Below are 21,703 nucleotides of genomic sequence, written 5' to 3'. Positions count from 1 at the left end.
CAGTACGTTTACTAAATTTTACTCTGAATATGCCATCAAATTATAGCATGGCTGAGTAGCCAGACTATCCACCCAATACTGGCATCATGAGTTCTCAATTATTGTATCCCTTGCACAAAGTTTGTCATTGTATTGGGTACCCACAATACACTTTGTGAACGCGTTTCAAGAGTGACACTGACAAAGTGGGACAGAGCTGGAGGATGGAATGAACGGGCTAGAGATATTTTGCTTGGAGTCAGAAGCTTGAGAGCTTCTCTCAAATAGAGTTGTCAGAAAAGAAGGGATTAAGCCTTATGCTATAAGTTCTGGGTCGTTAGGATCTAATGACTCAATGTAGCATTTCCCAAACTACAGTTCAATGTGACGTGGTACTACGGGGGAAAATCCTATAATCAAGACAGTTTGGGAAATGCCAGGTATCTTAATCTTAGAACTTTCCAAAGCCTTTTGTGCTTTGGACTCTAAAAGGGAGATACACTACACAGCTTTTTCTAAACTTTTATTCAACAAATACTTAGTACATTCCAGTATGTTCCAGGCACAGTGCTAGGTCATGGGAATACAATACTGAGTCAAATAGACGTGGTCTCTGCACTGAGCTTACGCTCAGTGTGAGAAACAAATACCTTACAAATACTTATTATAAACCCCAGTAAATATTATGAAGGAAAAGTTCATCAGCATTTTCTAAGTAAAAACACAAAGGAGATATCTCTTCCACTCGATGTAAAAGATTGGAACCCAAATATTTCTCTTAAAGCTTTTCATGAGCATGCTTCTAAAATTCTACCGTAGTTTGAATAACCTTGCTCATATGTCTAAGATATTTTCCTTGCTAAAAATGCATTACATTTTCAGAAGTAAAGTCTGGAGGCAAAAGCAAGACACAAACCACTCATTTATGAAAAGGTCAGAATTAATAAATACCTCCAGATGCCTGATGAGAATAGCTCCAGCTTTAGGGGCTGCTTAAATTAGTGATGTTGAAACAGAAGCTATGTACTGCGGTCTATGCTGCAACCAAAATGAATGTGGACTGATGCAAGGATCTGATCCACAGTGGTTCCTACTGAAAGTAGATTTGAGTAAGCAAGTCTCCACCAGTAACGCAACCCCGAACCAACTGCACTTGGTATATTAATTTCTAAACGACAAGCTTCTTCCTATTTTTATAGCTGGTATTTTTTAACAGGAAAATAGGATTCCAAAGTGTCATTAAATAATCTTGAGCTTTTTCTTCTTTTTATGCACATTTGCAAAGAACCAAGTATGTGCTAGATGTACCACAAAGAACCGGGAAAAACAATGAGGAAAAAGCCTGGTTGTGTTTTATTTCTCCTTGTGATGTGGGGGTGGGGCCACTACGGAGGGAATGCAAATTAACCACTTTCAGAAGAAATCAACTCGTATGTCAAAGCATGCTGGCATTTAGAAATCTTCAGATTTGTCTTTATCTCAATGTTGGCCATTCTAGCATAGTATCAGTTAATAAAACTTAAGTATTTAAAAACCTAAACACTTAATGAACCACCTAAATGACCTAAAAATTGAGTCCCTTTTACTCTGTGGTTACCATAGCATGCCTATTACATTCCACAGTATTACATTTGCTAGTAAGTGTGGAGAATCAAATTTGTAATTCAGGTTTGAGAGAATTAAGGGATTCTTTTGTCAAATAAAGCTATTTGGAAATAAAATTTTATAATTACAGTATCTTTTAATCTCAAATTATCTGAAAAAAGGCATGCCTCTCTCTCCTCTCCTCCCCAGCATCCTCATGGGTAAGTTTTAATATTTTAGACCAGATGACTATAATTAGAAAATATATGAGGATGATAGAACTCAAAAGAGATAAGTATTTTGAGTGATTCCATCCTAGTGATTGACTATGAATGGAATTGACTATTGAAGGATACCAATGTTTTGCCATTCGAAAGCTGCCTTTTGGGATATAGATTTTAAGCTGGTTATTAAGAAACAAAAGGCTGAGAAAGAAATGTTGACTCTCCCCCCTTTCCTAAGGAATTCAGATGGAAAGGCAGGCTCCAGGCAGAGAAACTTAGCATAATCACCTTAAGCATTAGGATAGGAAGGATCCAAGCAGGGTCCATTTAACAGCTGCCATATTCCACTGTTTCTGGGTTGCCAAGCAAAAATTTACCTGCCAAGTGTATTCCTCTTCCTCAACTAACTGTAAATTACTTCCTTGAAAATGTCAGACCCCTTAATCCCTCTTCTTCTGTGTCCAAATGACATACACACCCAATTTTCCCTATCTTTGGAATTTTTGTGCTTATGGGTATCCCCTGTGCACGCGTATTAAAAGTTTTATTTTCTCTGGTTAATCTGTCTCTGTTAATTTATCAGCCCAGCTAGAACTTAGAAGGTGGGAGGCAAAGTATTATTGTTTAGCCCCCCACACGATATTGTCACACTTGATTTCCCCCCCACCATCCCCCAAGATTCCACACTTTTACTTCAACTATGTTAGCACTTCTAACAGGAAACCCAACTTACCTCAGATCTAAGTATCAACAGTATGATAAATAAAAAGTGAGACTGTCATTCTTTGGCATGACCCACATAACTCAAATTTCTGAAAATTTAAAGGAAAGGTTACCTTATGTAGCCTATAAAAATAAACATACCCTAGAAAAAGAACCATTAAAAATGACTGTCACTCAATATCAAATCTTGTATATTGTTTTCTTACCAATTCCTACCTAGGTTCCAGTGAATGAGAACAGGGGGATAAACATAATCGGACTAGTCCATTCATGGTTCACTTCAGACTGATTGGAATACGGTCTACACATCACCACGCTGTAAAGAATGGTAGGTCAATTTTATTCAATTATGGTCAGGCTACTCTGGGTGTCTAGATACACATGAGTAAGCTGCTCATCAATTGAATTCTATTTATGATTAGAACTAAGATCATCTGAATGCAAAACATTATGAAGGGCAAACAAGCAATGATTTCCTTTACTTAAGCTGAACTTATTCCTTCCTAGTTAACGACGCCAATAATTTTAAAACATATTTTAATTTTCTTGGGGGGGGCGGGGGGTTGTCACTACCAAGGATGAGTTAAATAAGCATATAGAGATTGAAGGACTTCCCCAATTTTCTTTCATATGTTCCCCTTTATTCCTCGTAGTGTTTATTTCTTAGAAAAACTTTTATGACTGGTGTTAAGGCTAAGGACATTTTAATGACTTCCCCAATAGGTAACTTGCTTTATATCAATATCATTCTGACCTCTAAAAATAAAGACAGACACAAAATTTATTTAATTTTTTAATAAACCATAAAATTTAAATATTCAAATAAAAAGAAACAAAAATAGATATTTAAGCCAGTACTAATTTCTGTTTCCATTCTTCCTCTGCGTATCGGAGGCTTGACTTACCTGGGATTAGAGTAATACAGTTATGATGCTGGTACAATAATGAATACGTAAGTAAAAATGGGCAATGGCTTGAGAAAATTTACTTGCAAATCTAGAAGTAACGATCCTCAGTAGCTCACGTGAGCCCACTGCGGAGACCTCACAAGGGTCTATCTGTGGAAAAGCATGGCTCACCATTCTCACCACACTTGCTTCTTCACAGCTCAGCACTCCCTGGCATTTTGATCCTTCGCTCACTGAAGCTCACTTCAGTCTGTCAAAACATCAAGGGGGAAAATCCCCAAACTGAATAGATGAATAAACACTTTTAATGTGAACAATCATATTCAGATCAACCTCTTTTGAAAAAATACAAGTCAGTGGGTTTTTATCCTTAAGTCACTCAAATATTATTTTTTCTGCCTGTACTAAAACGGCACTTTTCATTTGATTGACATTAGACCAGTGATTTGCTATTTGTTCCTATTTTTGGGGATCACATCAGTACCCCGTTTTTCTTTTTGGACTGAGCATTATACTTTCCATTCCAGAATAGTCGATCTTTGACTAACTTTATCTTATTCTGTATCTGCTATTAATCAGTGAAAATCACGGAAGTGTGATTTTTATTCCCTTTACTCTTCAGTCTAAAACCATTTCTGTATGATACTCTGTCTTTTAGCATACCCAAGTGGGTCAACATTCAATACGGACAGCAAGCTAGCTTACAAGAAACAAAGTGTGATGCACAAATACTTTCAGCTGGTAGAATCCCAGCAGTGCGGGAATCGAGTGCAGCAAAATTTTCCTTATATTGAGTAAGAATCCAGTAACCTCTGAATATTTTTGGTAAAGTAAGGAAAAGCTACTGCAATCAAGAGATGGGTAATCTTCAGACTTCAAAGACTGGCTGCCAGGGACCACAGTGAAATAGATGTGAAGCCAGTGGAAAACAGTAGCTTGGGAAGGAATGGGTTTTTCCAAAAATGCAAAATTTTCCTATTCAGATGCTTAGCATACTATGATTTGACAGGTTTACATGGGCCAAACAGCAATGAGAATAACATTATTTATATCTTTAGTGTGTGAAGAACACAGATTTAAAAACTGGCAGCTAGAAATTCTATGGTAGCTCCTGAGACAAGTTATCCTATACTCTACATTCATTCCATGCTGACGATGACCAGTCTGAAGGTAACACACAGAGGAAAAACGGTGATGTACTGTATGTGTGTCAGAAAGTACTGGAAAAGTGACAAAACTGCATGTTATTAAATGACAAAACATATTCTGAAGCTTTATTTAAAAATCTCTCACTGTTCATTATCAAAGTTACAAGATTGTTTGCATACCAACAGACAGACTGTAAACATAGGAAATTTTCATTAAGGAAAGATGGGTTTACTGTAATTTGATCTTTTACAAAAAATTACTGCAAGTTATTGATAACAGAATTTCTCTTTTACTTTCTTAAGTCTAATTCTCTTGAAAATTAAACCAATGTTTCCATTCCTTCAAGCTAAAGTTCAACCATGGTCACCTTAGGAAATACCCCTGTTTATTTGTTAATCAGAAATACAAATTGAGTGGCACATATTTCCATTTTCTTCTTAGGCCAAAGGTTTCAGCTTTGTTATATTTTACAAGAAAACAGAAGACTTGCAGTGGTCCTGTCAAGTCTTTCACGTTGCAGATGAGGTTTAATGACGGCAGTGGAGGAAAGCAGTGGGGATGCAAAGTACGACCAGCCCAAGTGTCTTATCAGACGTGGAATCTTTTTCCTGTTTGGCTTGCAGCAGTGTTTCTGGTCAGGTTACCTCCACCAAACCTGACTGAAGCAGATGGGTGACATGCTCCGATAAATCCTGTTTAAGGGTGATTCCATTCAAGCAAATGGTTGATCCTTCAATCTGTTGGTTGTGGGACGATACTAATATGAAGAAAATTATCCGGGTAGCTCAGATGTTCACTCAGCCACTGCAGAGGTGTTTCCAACATTGGCTCAATTCCATGAATCATTACTTGATTCTTTTTTTCCCCATCTATTCCAACAAAGAAATCCAATAATAATCAGTAAGACTCAAAACAGTTGAAGAAAAAATAATCTGCTGCGTTTGGGTAATCCTTAGTGAATTAAATGGATTTTACACCTTTAACAGGTTAAACCTGGTTTGTTTCCTGAGCAGGAAATGTGGACATGGAGAAAGTTCAAATGTTGCAATATGTATCACCCAAAACAGAAACCTGAGGGTTACAATGAATTCTGATAAAAATGCTGTTGCTATATGTGAAAGTATTCATTCTTTCTTAATTACTGTGCTTACCTAAGACTGACGTTAATGAAACTATAGTGGAGAAAACAGCCCATCGTACCCACTGACCAAAATTTATTTTAATTAAACATTAAAAACTGTACTATACGGCAATTAAAAATGACAGGTATGTGAAGTAGGTCAATACATATTTAAAATATATAAAATAGAAAGGTGAGTAGAAATCATCAAGCATAAGATCAGTGTTTAGGAAGATGTTTAATAAAACTGATGGGAGCTATAGGTGAATTTTCAGTAAAGCTGTTCAAATGTATATCAAAAAATTTTAGACACTATTAGAACAAGAGTTAGAGTTTTTATGAGAAAGAACTAAGAGTCTGACTTAGGGATTTCTGCTTTAGAGTCATGAAACCTGACAGATTTTTGTTAACACCAACTCCCTAATTAAAAGGGTGCTATAATAAGTCACACTTTTCTTTCAAATTCAAAATTGTATCACAAATTAAATTTCAAGCTAGTTTTGTGTCTTTTAAGATTTTGGTATGATGTACTGACAATCTTTAAAGTAAACAGAAGTACCCTTGGTTGCTGTAGGAAAACAAAAACAGCAAAATCAAACTCCTCTTTTGGAAAGGACCAAAAAAAGAACCTTCAAGAAACTTTGTGTCACTCCATTAGCACAATTCTTGGTCTCTTTTAGTCTCTTCAAAATACAATGTCTAAACCTCTCAGCTTCCTGGAGACAGAAGGCAACAAGGAAACAGAATTCATGGAACTATACTGTATGAGAGGGAAATACCCTACTTTCCCCCCTTTTTGCTCCGTTTGAAATGACTTTTGCATCTCTAGTGCTTTAATGTCTAGGCAAAATGGGCTGATGATGTATGCTGATACTGGCTTGGTTGGAACCTGAAACAAGAGACCCTTTTAAAGAAATATTTAAACTTCCCATTAGAAGCAGCACAGTCCTGGGAGGTGACAGTCAACAGACAGACAATAAGGAGGACACAAAAACACTCCAGAGAATTGCTAAAAAAAAAGAAAATGCCAAAAATAAAAACCTAACAAAGTATCAATCTCAGAGAGAGCCAAATAAAAGTCCCAAACAAACCCCTGAATCATTGTGTCATAGTTAAAAACAATTTTAGAAAAAGATATCACCCCATACTACTACTAACCTGAAAAATGCTTTCATGTTTTGTCTGCCAATCTTGCATCTATACATGCTTTTTACACAGTTGTGATCACAGTGTTACTACAACGAGGGTTTTTTCTAATGAGTATCATCTATAAATAAAAGATTAAGCTTTATACAGAATATTATAGAAAACGGGGTATTAGTACTTTGAGAAGACTTTGAAATGTTGGTATTCAAATGGATAAACCCTCCGCTATCTGGCATGATTCATTCATCATCAGTTCTACACTGCCAAATTTTACTGTATTAAATTTTTCTTAGAATATTTGAAAACATTTCTGGTGTAGTTCTCTTTAAATTCTAATTATTTATTTCTTTGAAATACTTTAATATTCTCAGAATCTTCCTCCTACTTACTTAGCACTGAGTCAAAAAATGAAAGAGCAGTGGTATAAGAGTAAAAGTTCCTTATCTGTAAAGTTTTTCCCTAAGCCAGAGTCCCTTTTGGATATTCTGAAACTGGGTTAGAAGAAACAAGTCACAACTCAGTATCCAAAATACTATACCTAAAGAGGTATTTAAATGTGGGAGCAAATACATTACGGCAAACTCATGCACAGTGTGTTTGAAAGGCAAAAGGCCAATCCTGTTACACAAAGGGATAGAAGAGTTAAACAACAGAAGTTGAAGAACACAAGCGATTCAAACACTGTATAGCAAACCCAATAAAGCACATTATCAGAAACCTGAATAGGCAGCACTGATTCTGTGCTTTTAATTGGGGCCACTCTGAACCTGTGATGTGAAAGTGTCACTAACTAAACTTAGACAACGAAGGCAGTGGATCTAGGACTGTCATATCCCTCAATACAACAGTTTCAGATTTTAATTATTTTGTCACTGCCTACATTGGTCCAAATATTTCACTTGTGTATATTTAGCTTTTTTATTTCCTGATTAAAAAAAAGATAAAAATCTTTATTTCCAACAACAGTGGTCACCAGAAGGATTCTTAGAATGGGGCAAGCAGTGTCCTTGGAACTACTAACTTAAGTTTCTCTTATTCCTCACTGTTCCCCAGTTCCTAGCATAGTGCCAGATACTTAGTAATTAGTCAATAAATGTTTTCAGAGCTTGGATAATTTTGCTGCTGGTAGAAGAAGTCACTGCCAAAATAAATGTTTTGAGAATGGCTTTTGATGGCTGGTACTACTATATAGAAGAGCCCTACTGATAAAGACAGTTTTGTTTTGGTTATTAAAAAAGCAAAAAAATCAAAATGTTTCCAAATAAGCCAAGAAGTTTATATGCTATCACCTAAATTCATGGTACTGTGGGGACTAAAAAAAAAAAATTAATACTTTTTTCCTCCCATCTTCTAAATTCTTCTAGCTAGGCTAATAATCACATTACCAGGGACAGATTAACACAAAAATTAACAGAGAAAAACACAATTTTAATACATGCGCACAGGGAATTCAGATAAGCATGAAAATTCCAAAGACAGTGAGGAATCATTGGGTATAGATGTCATTTTGGACAAAGGAGAAAGGAGGGTGGGATATTAGATTTCAGGGGGCGATTTACAGACAGCTGAGGAAGAGGGGTACATACATGGCAGAAAAATTCTTGCTGGGCAGCTCAGAAACAATGGGACATGGGATATCTAGCTAACAGGCTTGGAGTTTTTCTTAAGGTGATTAAGCCCAGGCTCCCTTCCCAAGGCAGGTTTTTCTGTCTGTCTGAATCTCTTGAGCAGGAAACAAGGGAGGGCCAAAAGTTCTTTCTGAGTCTTATTTCTTAATGAACAGCTTAAAATCAATATCCTAAAAAGCACCTTCAGGAGGGCAAAATTTTGGTTCTCTGTTCACTACCATAAATAACAACAGAGCATGACTGTACATTCTGGCAATATCAGAACAAAATGGAGCAGTGAAAAATAAGCTGGTTTCTTTTTCTACTAACAGTAGAAAGGAAACACTTGATGATATTGCTAAAGTAAATCATGTTTTTGGTAAATATGTCTTTGTGTCTCAAAATGGGAATCTAGAATTTAATAATTGGGAATAAGAAATAATGTCACTACAAAGCAAATGACTCAGGAGAAAAATGTTACTCCACACTTCACCCACTCAGAATTTTTAGAAGTTAGTTCAATGCTTTAAAGTAGGCAACCATTTGAGATAGCAATCAAGTGAACTAGTTCTATATGAAATTCTCTCAAACAGGGCAGGTTTTGGGGGTATTTAATTTTGATATAATTTCAAACTTATGGAAAAGTTGTAAGAATAATATAAGAAATTCCCCTTCACGCAGAGTCACCAATTGTTTACATTTTGCCCCATTTGTTTTTATAATTCTGTGTATACATAATTTTTCTCAATCATTTGAGAGTAAATTAGAAATATTGAACCCTTTATCCTTAAATATTTTAGTGTGTACTATATTCTTTTATATAACCACAGTATAGTTATCAAAAAAAAAAATGAACACTGATATTGAAGGGGTCCAAAGTTTTGTCACCCTAAAACTGCCTTTTGGGATATTGACTTTAAGTTGGTTATTAAGAAACAAAAGAGGTTCAGATGGAAAGACCTCTTCCAGGATAAAAATCTTAGCATATTTACCTTAGCCTAATGTGAATTAAATACGAGATACAAAGCCCCCAATCAGGGCACCCTCCCCACACACTCCATGGTCCCACTGTTTTCTGAATTGCCCAGCAGGAATTTGTTTGGCACTCTCTTGCTACTTGTTAATCGCTCATTTTCACTTTTAAAATCTAATACTCTTGTTCTCCACTTTTCTCTTTTGTCCAAAATGACATATATACCCAAATTTGCCTCATTGTCTTGGAATTTTCAAGCTTATGTGAATTCTCCATGCACATGTATTAGATTTTGATTTTCTCCTAAATCTGCTGTGTGTCTTTTGAATTATTAGCCCAGCTAGAAGAACTCAGAAGGTGGGAGGAAAAGTATTTTTTAGGCCCTACAATATAATACTATTATGGAATCATTTCAAATTTTATCAATTATCCCAATTATTTTACTCCAGTGTAGGATGTAGTCCAGGCATCATACATTGCATTTAATTCTCATTTCTCTATACTCTAGACAGTTTGAAGCCTTTGACAATTTCCTTGACAATTTTGTTTTAAAACTAATTATTTAACCCCTCTTGTAAATATAAAAATAGTAATTCATAAATACTTTGGGTTTGTGATTTAAGGAAAAGGATAGAAACAAATGTCAAAGACGTGTATTTTCTTTAGGTAGAGATGGAATTCAATTCACTTAGAGAGATTATGTACCAACACAGAGACTATACAACAAAATTTCGTTTCTTATATTTATCTTCCTTGTAAGTCCAATTATTATGAAATAAAATATAAATGTATCATATAATTTTGTATTATCACCAATAGCCTAATAAAAACAAATTCAGTTCTGAACTAGCATCTACTTTAAAGTGAATATTTTTAGAGTTGTAGGACATTTTAAAGAAAACATATTCAGAAAGATTTTGGCTGTATGATTGCAATGTTTAAGAATTACATGTAAAAGCAAAAAGGGAAAGAAAATTCACATTAGCCAGGTAAGTCATTAATGAAAATTATGAACCCAAACCAATGGTTAACTTGTTATGTACATATAAAAAATGATGCACACACACAAATTATATGTATATATATATATATATATATATATATATATATATATATATATATATACACACACATACACACACACAGTGAATATGATATACAATAATAGAAATGAGACATAAAGGAGAAAGGACCAACTATGCACTGATAGTTAATAAGGTGCTACTGAAAGACAGACGAACTGGGAGGTAGGAAATTTGAATTCCAATTCTGGTAATGAAGGACTCTGGGCAGTCCTCCTATCTCTTTTAGGGTGTGTCTTTACAAAATGAAGGTGTCTGTCTAGATCCATGGCTAGCAAATCAGGCTTATCATCAGAATAATTTGGAAGATTCTTAAAAATACATAAGCTGGGCCCTCTCCATACTTTCTGAATCAATCCCTGGGGTAAAGTGTGTTTTAAAATGTCCCCTTGAATAAATCTTACGTGTGTAGAACTTTTCTTCAAACAAAATCTTATGCATATAACACAGGTGAGGTGGGGCAGCTTTGGTTGTGTGGGACTGGGCCTGCCTGCCAATCCCCTGCTTACTGACGTACGGCCCACGGTAGTTTGATACAACTGTGTGGGTCAGTTTATAAACCACTGGTCTAGAATGAGGACCACTAATGTCTTCCAGTTCTAGTACATGAGTCTTTTATGCCTGAACAGCAACATATTTTAGAGTTAAAATCGGCATAATTTACTGTTTTGAATTAATAGGCAAATCACTCAATCTTCTGAGTCTGTTTCTACCTCTTATAGTGTAGATAAACAATTCTAATTTCTAAGGTTGCATGGAGGATTAAATGGGATATCCGAGGGTTTGGACATAGCAGGCATTCAAAAACTGAGGGACTCTCTTTCTCATTCCTCCCTTCTGTTCACTCCCTAAAAAAATAACAGTGTCAAATATATTACTTACGAAGTGAAGACAGAAGACCGGTTTTTAAAAGATCATGGTTTAGTAACAAAACATAAACACTCATTGAAATTCTCTCCCTGCACACAAAGTTATGGAAATGAGTTAATTGTCTTAGTACTAGATATATCAAAAAATACATAAAAACCATACATTCAATTATGTGATTGGCATGCAAAGGGCTGTAAGAATTTGGCCTCATGTTAATATACACTCTGCATTACTCAGCCCCAGTATTATGCAGTGTGGCACATACATTTTACGAATGTGCTAAGAAAAAAAAAGATGAAAACAAAAATCCAAAGACTCAATCGTTACGCAAACAAAATGAATGACGTTTTCAAATATTCCTTAAGCACTGTAAACCCTCTGGATTAAGCGAGCAGCACTTGCAACCTGTACATTCCGTAGAGCACATCATGCCAAGTCAACGAGCTCTATTGTACTATGATTACGTAGCTTCACAGGCCTTAGGTAAGGTTCTTATTTTTTTTAAAAAGATGAAAACATTCAGGTGTGTGGGGGATTTCCAAAATCGTTGTCATACAATTTAAAAATATCACTGAGGACTCATAGTATGTGATGAATCTGTCTTTTAGAGATATCTGTTAGCAATGGCTAACAGATCTGCATGTTAGTCCTTATTTTTTTAACCAATTTTCAACAAGGAATATGACCTAAATGTCTTCAAAAACAGGTCAGTTGAGATTCTAGAGAGATGCATGAGTTTCATTCTTACTATTAAGAAGTATAGTAAATATGTGAACTCTCTGAATTTAAAGGAAGCTGAAAAAAAATGGCTGGTGTATCTTCATGAGAAAATGCTTTTAATCAGAAAATTTCGGTTTAAATAATTTTTTTAAAGTTCATAATTGTGAATATGGAAATAATAGAAATTTAAAGCCACATGTTATAACCACTGTGTTTAATCTTGTGGCTTCACATTTACATTTTATAATTCAGCAGAAAATTATTTCATTTACTACTTTGGAATGTGTGATGCTGAAGGTAAAACTTCTAAAAATATACTTAATACTTCTGAAAAAGTTTCAAACAAATAAAGAGATGAGCTTTTTGATTACCACCAGTTTGAACGATTTTGTTCTGACAAATTCTTTAACCTCTGATATGTTCATTAGTAAAACGCCAACTAATTGAATCCATCGACATGAAAAACCACAGGCTGAAATGTGAAGTGCATACATCATGTTGAAGGATTCTGACTCAGCCTCAGCGGTAATAGTCAGTGAGGTGAGGTCAAAGGGGGTTAAACCAAGCCAGGATATAGCCAAAGGAATACATCAAACGCTGATTTTAAAAGGGCAATTAATCTTAGACAGAAATGCTTCCTGGGGAATGAGATCTCAATCTTAAGAGCACACTACATGATGTAGCAGTAAAAATGAACATATACAAGCTTACAGAGCTTTTATCCTGTGATCACAAACAGAAGGAGAGTGCTGTTTATCAGAGAAATACAAACCCATTTAAAAATACTTACATTAACTTCTTCCGGATCTATACTAACTTAGCAGTACAGGTCTTAATGAACATATAATATCACAGTTAATATATATAACATATTTCTTTCTATGCATAAACTTTATATTTTTTATTATTTAGTATTACGAGCCTTGACTTTTAACATTTCATACAAGATTTTCAAAACATGTCCATGTTAATTCTTTCATTGACTTTTGCTTATAATCTTTCTATTTCTTACTGAGAACATAAACCAAAATTTAAACTAAAAAAAAAATTACGTATTAGTTATAATTATAAATAGAACCCTATATTAAATTAAGTGATTGTAAGACTGTTTTAATAAACTAAAAGCCTCCTGATAAGATAAAAAAGTGGTAAAAATTAGAAATTAAAATTTGCTCACTTAACTCACCCAAAAATAACACTTCGAAAATATAGGTTCAAATGTTTGATCTGCTTTCATAAAATGATCCAGTAATTCTAGTAGGGCATAATAGAGCCCATTAATACTTGTCAAGTATGAATTACAGAATACTTCAGAATTGTTTCATTTAAAATATAGGTGATAATTACACTGTTTATATATATGGTCAGACTGAGGCTACACAGGACTTGTTTTAATGAAGAAATGAGTAGCTTTTAATCGCCTGCATGTGTTATTATTTTGTTAAAGGAATTTTGTTTTCAAGTGCTAATGATGAAATCTTAATCGTCTGTTCTCACTTTTGAAAAAGTCATGTTAATTCATTTAACTTCTTGAAATTTAGATAACAATAATTGAGGGAAATAAGATGCATCTTCTGACAGATCCAGTAATCTCATTTTCATTAACGGAGAATAATGAAAATAATCAGTTTTTATTTCTTTGCTTTTAGAAAAGAGGTAGGTCAATGGATTAACTTGTTAACAGATTTTGTATTACAAAGATTAGTCCATGCTACCCATGTGTGGGGACAGAGCACAGAGATGGAGGTATAGTGAAACAATCAAGGCAAAGAATTTGACTCATTTTAGTTGAGAATTTGGTAATGTAATATTAAATTTAAGAAGATAAAATTACCAAGTGAAAACTGAGCCTAACAAATTGCTTCTGTCCAAACTTGAGTATAGAAGATCTTTGTTTATGAGGGCTACAATTGAGGAACTCTTTGAATTTCCACTGTGAATGACACTGTATCACTTTTTTTTTTTTTTAACATAAAATGTGCATCCTACGAGGGAGAGAAAACAATGAAGAGCAGAGAAAGTTAGAATGAGACTGAAAAGGTGGGGCTTCTATTAGAGTCCAGTAGCCCCACGTCTGGCTCACAGTAACTCAATAGCTAGAAAGTTGAAATAAACGTGCATTCTGTTGCTTAGTTTTCAATGAAAAACTTCACTAGCAGCAACATCTTCAGACCTGTAGCCTTTACCAAGTAGATGATAATCAAGCTGGCCACAGTAACTGTGGAGATGCCTTAGTGAAATAAGCTTATTTCGTCCTTAAAAGAGCCACACTTCTGGCATTTCGAATCATATCCAGAAGTTCATTTCTAAAAAAAGTGAAAATCCAGGGCATGGAACTTTCGCCCTAACCTAAGTATAAGTGGTTACAGTATCAGTTTACAGTTAGAGTTCATCATAATTTACATCAGCTGTGCAGAGACTGAACATCAACAAGTACTTGTCTCTGCAGAGTGGGTTTATCAACAAGCCATAATAGGAAAAAACACAACTCCTTACTAACTATAAATTCTGTATGAGTACATTTATTTGTGAAAAATACTAACAAAACCATAAGAAAACAAAAAAGAAATGTCAATTGTAAAACCCTGGAGTAATATGAGATTATGAAATCTCATTTAAACAAACTGTTCATTTAAACCCTACAACCATCCCATCCTTTGAGGCCGGTAGTAGGAAGGATCCTTATTTTATGGACTAAGAAACCTGCATCCATTAAAGAAAATCAAACCTTACTAAATGATCTTCCAAATCAAAGTGGGAAGGTACAAAGTGATACTAGAATGAAAACAAATTCTTAACGAGTGAAAAGAGAATTACTGAAATTGTGAAACCATTAATTATTATTATTCTTACTCCTAAATTCTAATTCTTATCAAGTTTGGGGGGGGTATTGTAGATTTTATGTTTCTGTGGTATGAGTTTGCAAATTGCAATGCCACCTCTTTGGGGGTAGTGCCATCATGCTGATAAAAATGACTTTGCTGGTTCAAACTTCAAATCAAAAGATCTACCCTGGATAAATAACATGAGATTTAGATACGTATTTCTTTTCTCTAATTGCTTTATGTCTGAAAAAAATTATTATAATACCAAACAGTTAATTCACTTTATAAATACAATCTGATCATGTCATAGAGCAAAGGAGAAAAAAATGTGAATATACCATTTTTCCTTACCTTTTGTGAAACTATTCTGTGGTTTCGTATAATAAGCATATCAAAAATAGAGTAATATAAATTTCCAGTTACTCTACTAAACGGGATACTATGACCCCCTAGCGTTAAGTTGTTAAAATAATCTTTCGATGTACTAAGCGAAACATAGATCAATCTTAAGTCACTTGGTTCCTCAGTGTTTTTCCCACATTACTGACTTCACTGAAAATTTTCTGCATATTTATAGGAGAGAAGTAGAAAAATATGGCTAGTTCCTCAGCAAACAGAGTGAGGACATTTTAGACCAGATACTACCCCTTAGCAACCAGCTGGGGAGCTGGTAAAGGATTCTGTTTCTACAGTGGTCATGTGGTATGTGACCTGGTCCCTCCTTTTCATTTGTCTAATTTCTACTCATCTTTGAAGACTTAGCTCAGTCTTCACTACCTATTATACTTCAGAATGGATAAGACAGCCATTCTAGGAGCTTCCTAATATTCTTTGTGTATCTTCATTCCTGTACACACCACATCTGTACATGTTTCTGCTCACTCCAACTGGACCAAAGTTACTGGACCAAAGTATCAAGACTACAATATGTCTTACACATCTTAATATCCCCAGTGCCAGAAGACAGTATGGTACAAAGAAACGGAATGATAAACAATGAAATCTATAACATCAAATGGAAACTGAAAGTTAAAATAGTAGTTGGGAAGGGTCTCAAGGTAAATAAATCTCCAGGGAACAGGGCAAGAATGGAAATGAGAATGGGACTACAGGACTGTACTTGTTGGTAACAAAGATGCAGGGAATTTTTACTAATTTGCCATGGAATGGCAAATTACACATACACTTCATTTGTACAGTATCAATATAAGTTGAGGATTAAAGCGGCCCAACTGTTACAGAGGACTGATCGACTAGAACTTTGAAATAAATCTATAAAAGCAAGAATAGACATTTTAATTCTCATATGCATAACCTACTAGGTTTTTATACATGACACTGAAAAACTGGGAAATAAAATATTATTGGGCAAAGCTTAAAGGTGTTTCATATTCTCCCAAGTAAAAGAATAAAAGCTATGGTTTTAAACTTCTGGGTTTTTTTTTTTTTTGTATGTAGTTTTTAATGAACAAAGAAAAAAATACTTCACACTTCAGGTCTGGTACAGAAGCTTAGCCCAGAGTCATTTTAATGAAAGCTGACACCACAGAAAAATTTACCTGAGCTCACCTTTGGTTACTTCCTGTTAGCTCTAACTTGGCTAACTCCTCTAGCCACTTATAAAACAACAACAACAAAAGAAACACACAAAGCATCATTAGTTACTCCACAAGAACAGTGACCTAAAGCACGTCTTCATAATTATTAGGACATTGTACTGTCATGTGATGAAATAAGGCAAAATTCCTTCATGTATGACTCACTTGTTGTAAGGAGTAGGAGACAATGGTGCCACATAACTTTTATGAAGTACTTTCTCTCTTTATCGTGTGATGACAGCCATTTGTTATCCATACACACCCAATCTTAAAGTCTTTCGCTTTCAACCTAAGTTGGGTGCAGGTGTTTCAAAATGCTTCACATTTGACAATGCCACAGGTGTACTGAACCAGACAGTAAACAGTTCTTTACTGAAATAGTGACTTGTTTTGGATATTCTACACAGATCCTGAAATGACAGTTTATTTTCGATATGAGGTGACAAAAGGAAGAGGTAAATAAAAGTTTTTATTTAAGATACTGGTGTTAGAAATGTGGCTTCCTCCTAGTATGAAAGGTACAATCAAAAGTATAGGTGCTATTTATATCATTTCAATGATGTGTGTGTATGGGTGTGTTCCCCGATATAAGCATGTGACAATTTGGGTGGTCATAGCACTGTCTGTCATAGCACAAGTCTGTCATAGCACCTGAAATCACCTAAGAGGAAGGATTACGGATTTAAGTTGTGAGTGGCTACCTAACTGCCCCCTCTTAAAAAAAAAAAATACAAGGAAGTCACATTGTGTATTCTTCAGGAACAGATTTACGGGTATGGCAAGATAAAAACTTAGAAGAGAATAGAGAATCTTTAAAAGAATAAAGAACCTCACAAAATTTGTGTGTCATTCTTGTGTAGGGCCATGTTAATCTTGCATTTATTGTTGTGATCTGGGTGTAGGAATGGCAGGAGATCACGAAATTGTGTTCTGATAATATGGCAGCTCAAGCCATGTGACTACTTTTAATTTACATGCCTGAATGTGACAGCCACAATTAAAAAAAAAAAATCCCACCCAATAAATTGAAAAAAAAAAATCCATCAAGAAGAGTGGTCAGAATTATATACAGGAACTCTGAAATAACAAAATAAAAATAGCAGAAATTCAGGTTCCTAAGACCATACCAGGAAATACTGTAAGAAAGAACAGCACATAGGCGAGATTAGGCACTAAACACAAATCACAGAATACTTAGGAAAAAGCAAACATTTCAGAATGTTATTTTAAACTAAACAAAAAAGCTAAAAGGTAGAAAAATTGAAGGCAAAAATAAATAGTAGCATAGTAATGTGGAAAAACCAATGGCCCAAGAAATGAAGACTTGAGTTCTAAACCTAGTTCTGCATTAAGTAACTAAGAAATCTTTAGCAAATCATCTAAATTAAGAGAATGAACGAATAACTCTAAGATTCTACAGTTATATTATTCTTTAAAGATGTCAAATACAAAATTAACACCCAATTTCTTCCTGCTCTTCTCTAGTAAGATTTCTCTCATCATTTTGTGTATTTGTTGACAAAGTGTGCTGCTGGTTGGAGAGATAGATCATTACAATAGAACAGTTTTCTTCAAAGGTTTTGAGTTTCACTGTAACATTCTCACTCAAGGATCCTATAAAGTATATTAAATGACATTATGCTTTTGAAAGATTGTCAAAAAATATCTAAGAAAAATAAGGTAGCCATTTGAAAATTAAGCTTTAGTTTAAATTTCAATTACTCTTAATTGACAAAGGCATTATTTCAATGTTCTTTAAAATATTACCAAGTATTCAAAAACAGAGAAAAAAAAACAGCACAGAGAAATTAACAACTGAAAGCCAATGCTTGCAGTGGGGACAGTTATGAGGCTTATGGGTCCCATTTTTGTTAATAAAAAAATTAATTTCTTAATTATACTTCAAATGGAAAAATTAGTCTATATTCCAAAATTTTCAAGAATGTAGCAAAACACGTTAAAAAATTTTTTGTTTTTAAACAAACCCTTACAGAATGGAGAAAGTAAACTGGAACGGTAAGTATTCCTGAATCAATAAAAATTATTGGGAGTATCCCAGGCAAAATTTCTATGACTTAACTTCAAAACTAAAGTCTACTCAACTATCTCTGCAAGGATATACAGGAAAATGGCAACACTGATTGTCTCTGGAGAGAGGAACTGGGTTACGGATTGGTGGATAGAACTTGGAAGAGAAACTTTTCTCTATATTCCTTTATGTACTATTTCATTTAGGAATTATATAAATGTATTATCTATCAGAAAACAATTTTTAATTATTTAACTGAATACAACACATAAAAAACCTTGATAAATGGACTTCATCAAAATTAAATACTTTTACTCTTCAAAAGAAAATGAAGACAAGTGCCAGACTAGGAGAAAATAACTGTAAATTGTATCTGATAAAGGACTTATATCCAGAATACATAAATAACTCTGAAAACTCAGCAATAAGACAGAAAAATCTATGAAAAAATGAGAAAAGGGTTTGAACAGACATTTCATCAAATATATCCATGAATAATAACAAGTACATGAAAACACTCTCAATGTCATTAGTCATTAAGGAAATGTAAATTAAAAACACCATAAGATACCTCTAAACACCATAAGATAGCCACTAAGATGGCTATAAGACAAAAAGTATGCTTTGGAGACGATGTGAAAAAACTAGAACCCCCATACACTGCTGGTAGGAGTGTACAATGGTGCAACCACACTGGAAAAGTTTAGCAGTTTCTTAAAAAACTAAAAGAAAACTTAGCATACCACCCAGCCATTCCATTCCTAGGAATATACCCAAGAAAAATGAAAACATATGTCCAAACAACGGTCTGTACGTGAATGTTCACAACAGCATTATTCATAAAAATCAAAAGGTGGAAACAATCCAAATGCCTGTAGAATAAACAAAATATGATATATATACCCAATGGAATACTATTCGGCAATAAAAAGGAACAAACTATTGAATCAATCATGCTACAAACTGGATAAAACCCAAAACAGTATGCTAAGTGGAAAGAAAAAAAAGTTGCAATTTTGTATGATTCCATTTATGTGAAACATCCCAGAGGAAAATTACAGAGACAGAAAGCAGACCAGCAGTTGTTTACAATTGGCAGTGGGAGCAGAGATTAGCTGCAAACAAGCACAACTGAACTTTTGAGGTGATGGGAATGCTCTAGAACTAGACTGCAGTGATGACTGAACACTATAAATTTACTAAAAATAAAAATCATTATAATGCCCCCAAATTTATTTAACTGAAATCTTACTGAAAACTAAAATTATATAGCAATAAAAATAGATTAGGATTCTAAAATAGTATTATAATCAACTTAATACTCATTATGCTATGATTTAATGATCATAAACAATGTTTCAGGTAACGACACAAAGAATGAATTCAGTAACTAAAATACTGAGTAAACCCTTAACCCTAACATTAGAGCTACGAGGATGTGTAAGATACCATCAAAAACCTTGACTCTATGGTCTAATAGAGAATAGAGTACAGTGATGACAAATGACACTAAGACCTTATAAAATACATTTATAACCGCTTGAACCAATGAAACCTGTTCAATTTCAGTAATTTTGAGTTGTCGTCAATGATCTATTTTTTTAATCAATCTCTTCTGGTATTGGTTCTGCCGGTTCTCCCCCTCACTGGCCTTTATACAATGCAGAAGTATTAGATACACAAGAATGCTAGGAAAGGCAAGCATATCTGATTAAAGAAAAGGTACAAAATTTTTTAATTATCTTATTCTTTTACAATGAAAAAACACAATGCAAGATTAAAAACAATATTTACCAGAATTGAATTCACAAATAAAAGACCCAGGGCACCAAAGATGTAATAAGACAACAATTTAAGAACATCTATGCGTAAAGATACATGTACCCGTATGTTCACTGCAGCACTATTCATGGTGGCCAAGACATGGAAACAACTGAAGTACCCTTTGCTAGATGATTGGACAAAGAAGATGTGGTACATACACACAATGCAATATTACTCTGCCATAAGAAAAGATGAAATACTGCTCTTTGTGGCAACATGGATGGAGCTTGAGGATATCATGCTAAGCGAAATAAGTCAGATGGAAAAAATCAAGAACCATTTGACTTTACTCATATATGGGATATAACACTGAAAGCAACAAACAAGATAAAAATTCATAGACACAGACAACAGTATAGTGGTGATTGGAGGAAAAAGGAAGTGGGAGGGAGGTAGAAAAGGGTGAAAGGTGTCAAATATATGGTGACAGAAAGAGATCTGATTTTGGGTATGGAACAAACAATGTGATATACAGATGATGTATCATATTATAGAATTGAAAACTTGAAACATATAATTTTACTAACCAATGTCACCATTTAATAAAAAAATATTGAAATGGTCCCCCCAAACAAACATTAAATATTGAGTGATTCTACTTCAAAAGATTTTTCCCTATAAGATAATGAAAATATCTTCCTGAAGTACTAACTAGTAAATGTGATTTATAAATACAGAATGTTTATGTTACCTCAGTAATAAAGATAAATGAAAGAAATATTTTACTGTTGCTGATTATATTACCTTCAGGAGCAACTGCAGAAGGACAAACTTCTTTGAGGAGATCTCCTAGCGTATGCAATTGTCCATCTGTAGACACAGGACGAAAAAGCTTCTGAATGAAAGGCCGTTCAGTCGTTGTCTATTTGAAAAATGAATGAAGAATTCAAACAATTAAGTCTTTGTTGCTATGAATTACGAATTAACAGATCAGAAATTTAAAGTTGGCATTAGATGCCTTTTGATATGATGTAATATGAAGTATATATCACAAATCTGGTATTATTGCCAAAAACGCTTAACATAAAGTCAAGTAAATCTAGTAATGAAGAAATAATCAGACAAATCCAGAATGGGTGACATTCTAAAGACAACTGGCCTGGACTTTTCAAAAACAATTTTCAAAGGCATTAAAAGAATAAAATACAAAAAGTTTAAAAGAGATTGATGAGATATAACAACTAAATACAAAATAGACTGTGACTGAATACTGTATTGGAGAAGGAAATTTTAAAAACCAGCAGCTATAAGATATTTTTAGAATAACTTGGGAAATGAGGAATGAATGTTAGATAACATTATTGAATTAATGTCAAATTTCTCAGGTATGATACCATGTTTC

At 34.2% G+C, this 21,703-nt stretch overlaps 1 protein-coding gene across 5 annotated transcripts in view; it reads right to left on the bottom strand.

Annotated features, from left to right (window-relative positions):
- Positions 1 to 3,305: 3,305 nt before the first annotated feature.
- The window catches only part of ATG5 (autophagy related 5), a 110,818-nt gene continuing 92,420 nt past the window's right edge, over positions 3,306 to 21,703 (bottom strand). For all 5 annotated transcript variants that reach the window (XM_081044930.1, XM_081044932.1, XM_081044934.1 and 2 more), the window contains 2 exons: positions 21,106 to 21,223; positions 3,306 to 5,436 (listed from right to left, as the gene is read on the bottom strand). In XM_081044930.1, coding sequence (XP_080901056.1) covers positions 5,300 to 5,436; positions 21,106 to 21,223 — 255 coding nt within the window. In that variant the 3' untranslated portion in view covers positions 3,306 to 5,299. The remainder of the gene's footprint in view (positions 5,437 to 21,105; positions 21,224 to 21,703) is intronic.

Source organism: Rhinolophus hipposideros (genome assembly GCF_964194185.1).
Source record: "Rhinolophus hipposideros genome assembly, chromosome: 3".
Taxonomy (NCBI): Eukaryota; Metazoa; Chordata; class Mammalia; order Chiroptera; family Rhinolophidae; genus Rhinolophus; species Rhinolophus hipposideros.
Note: the sequence above shows the minus strand (reverse complement) of the source record. Positions and strands in the feature narration are given on the sequence as shown.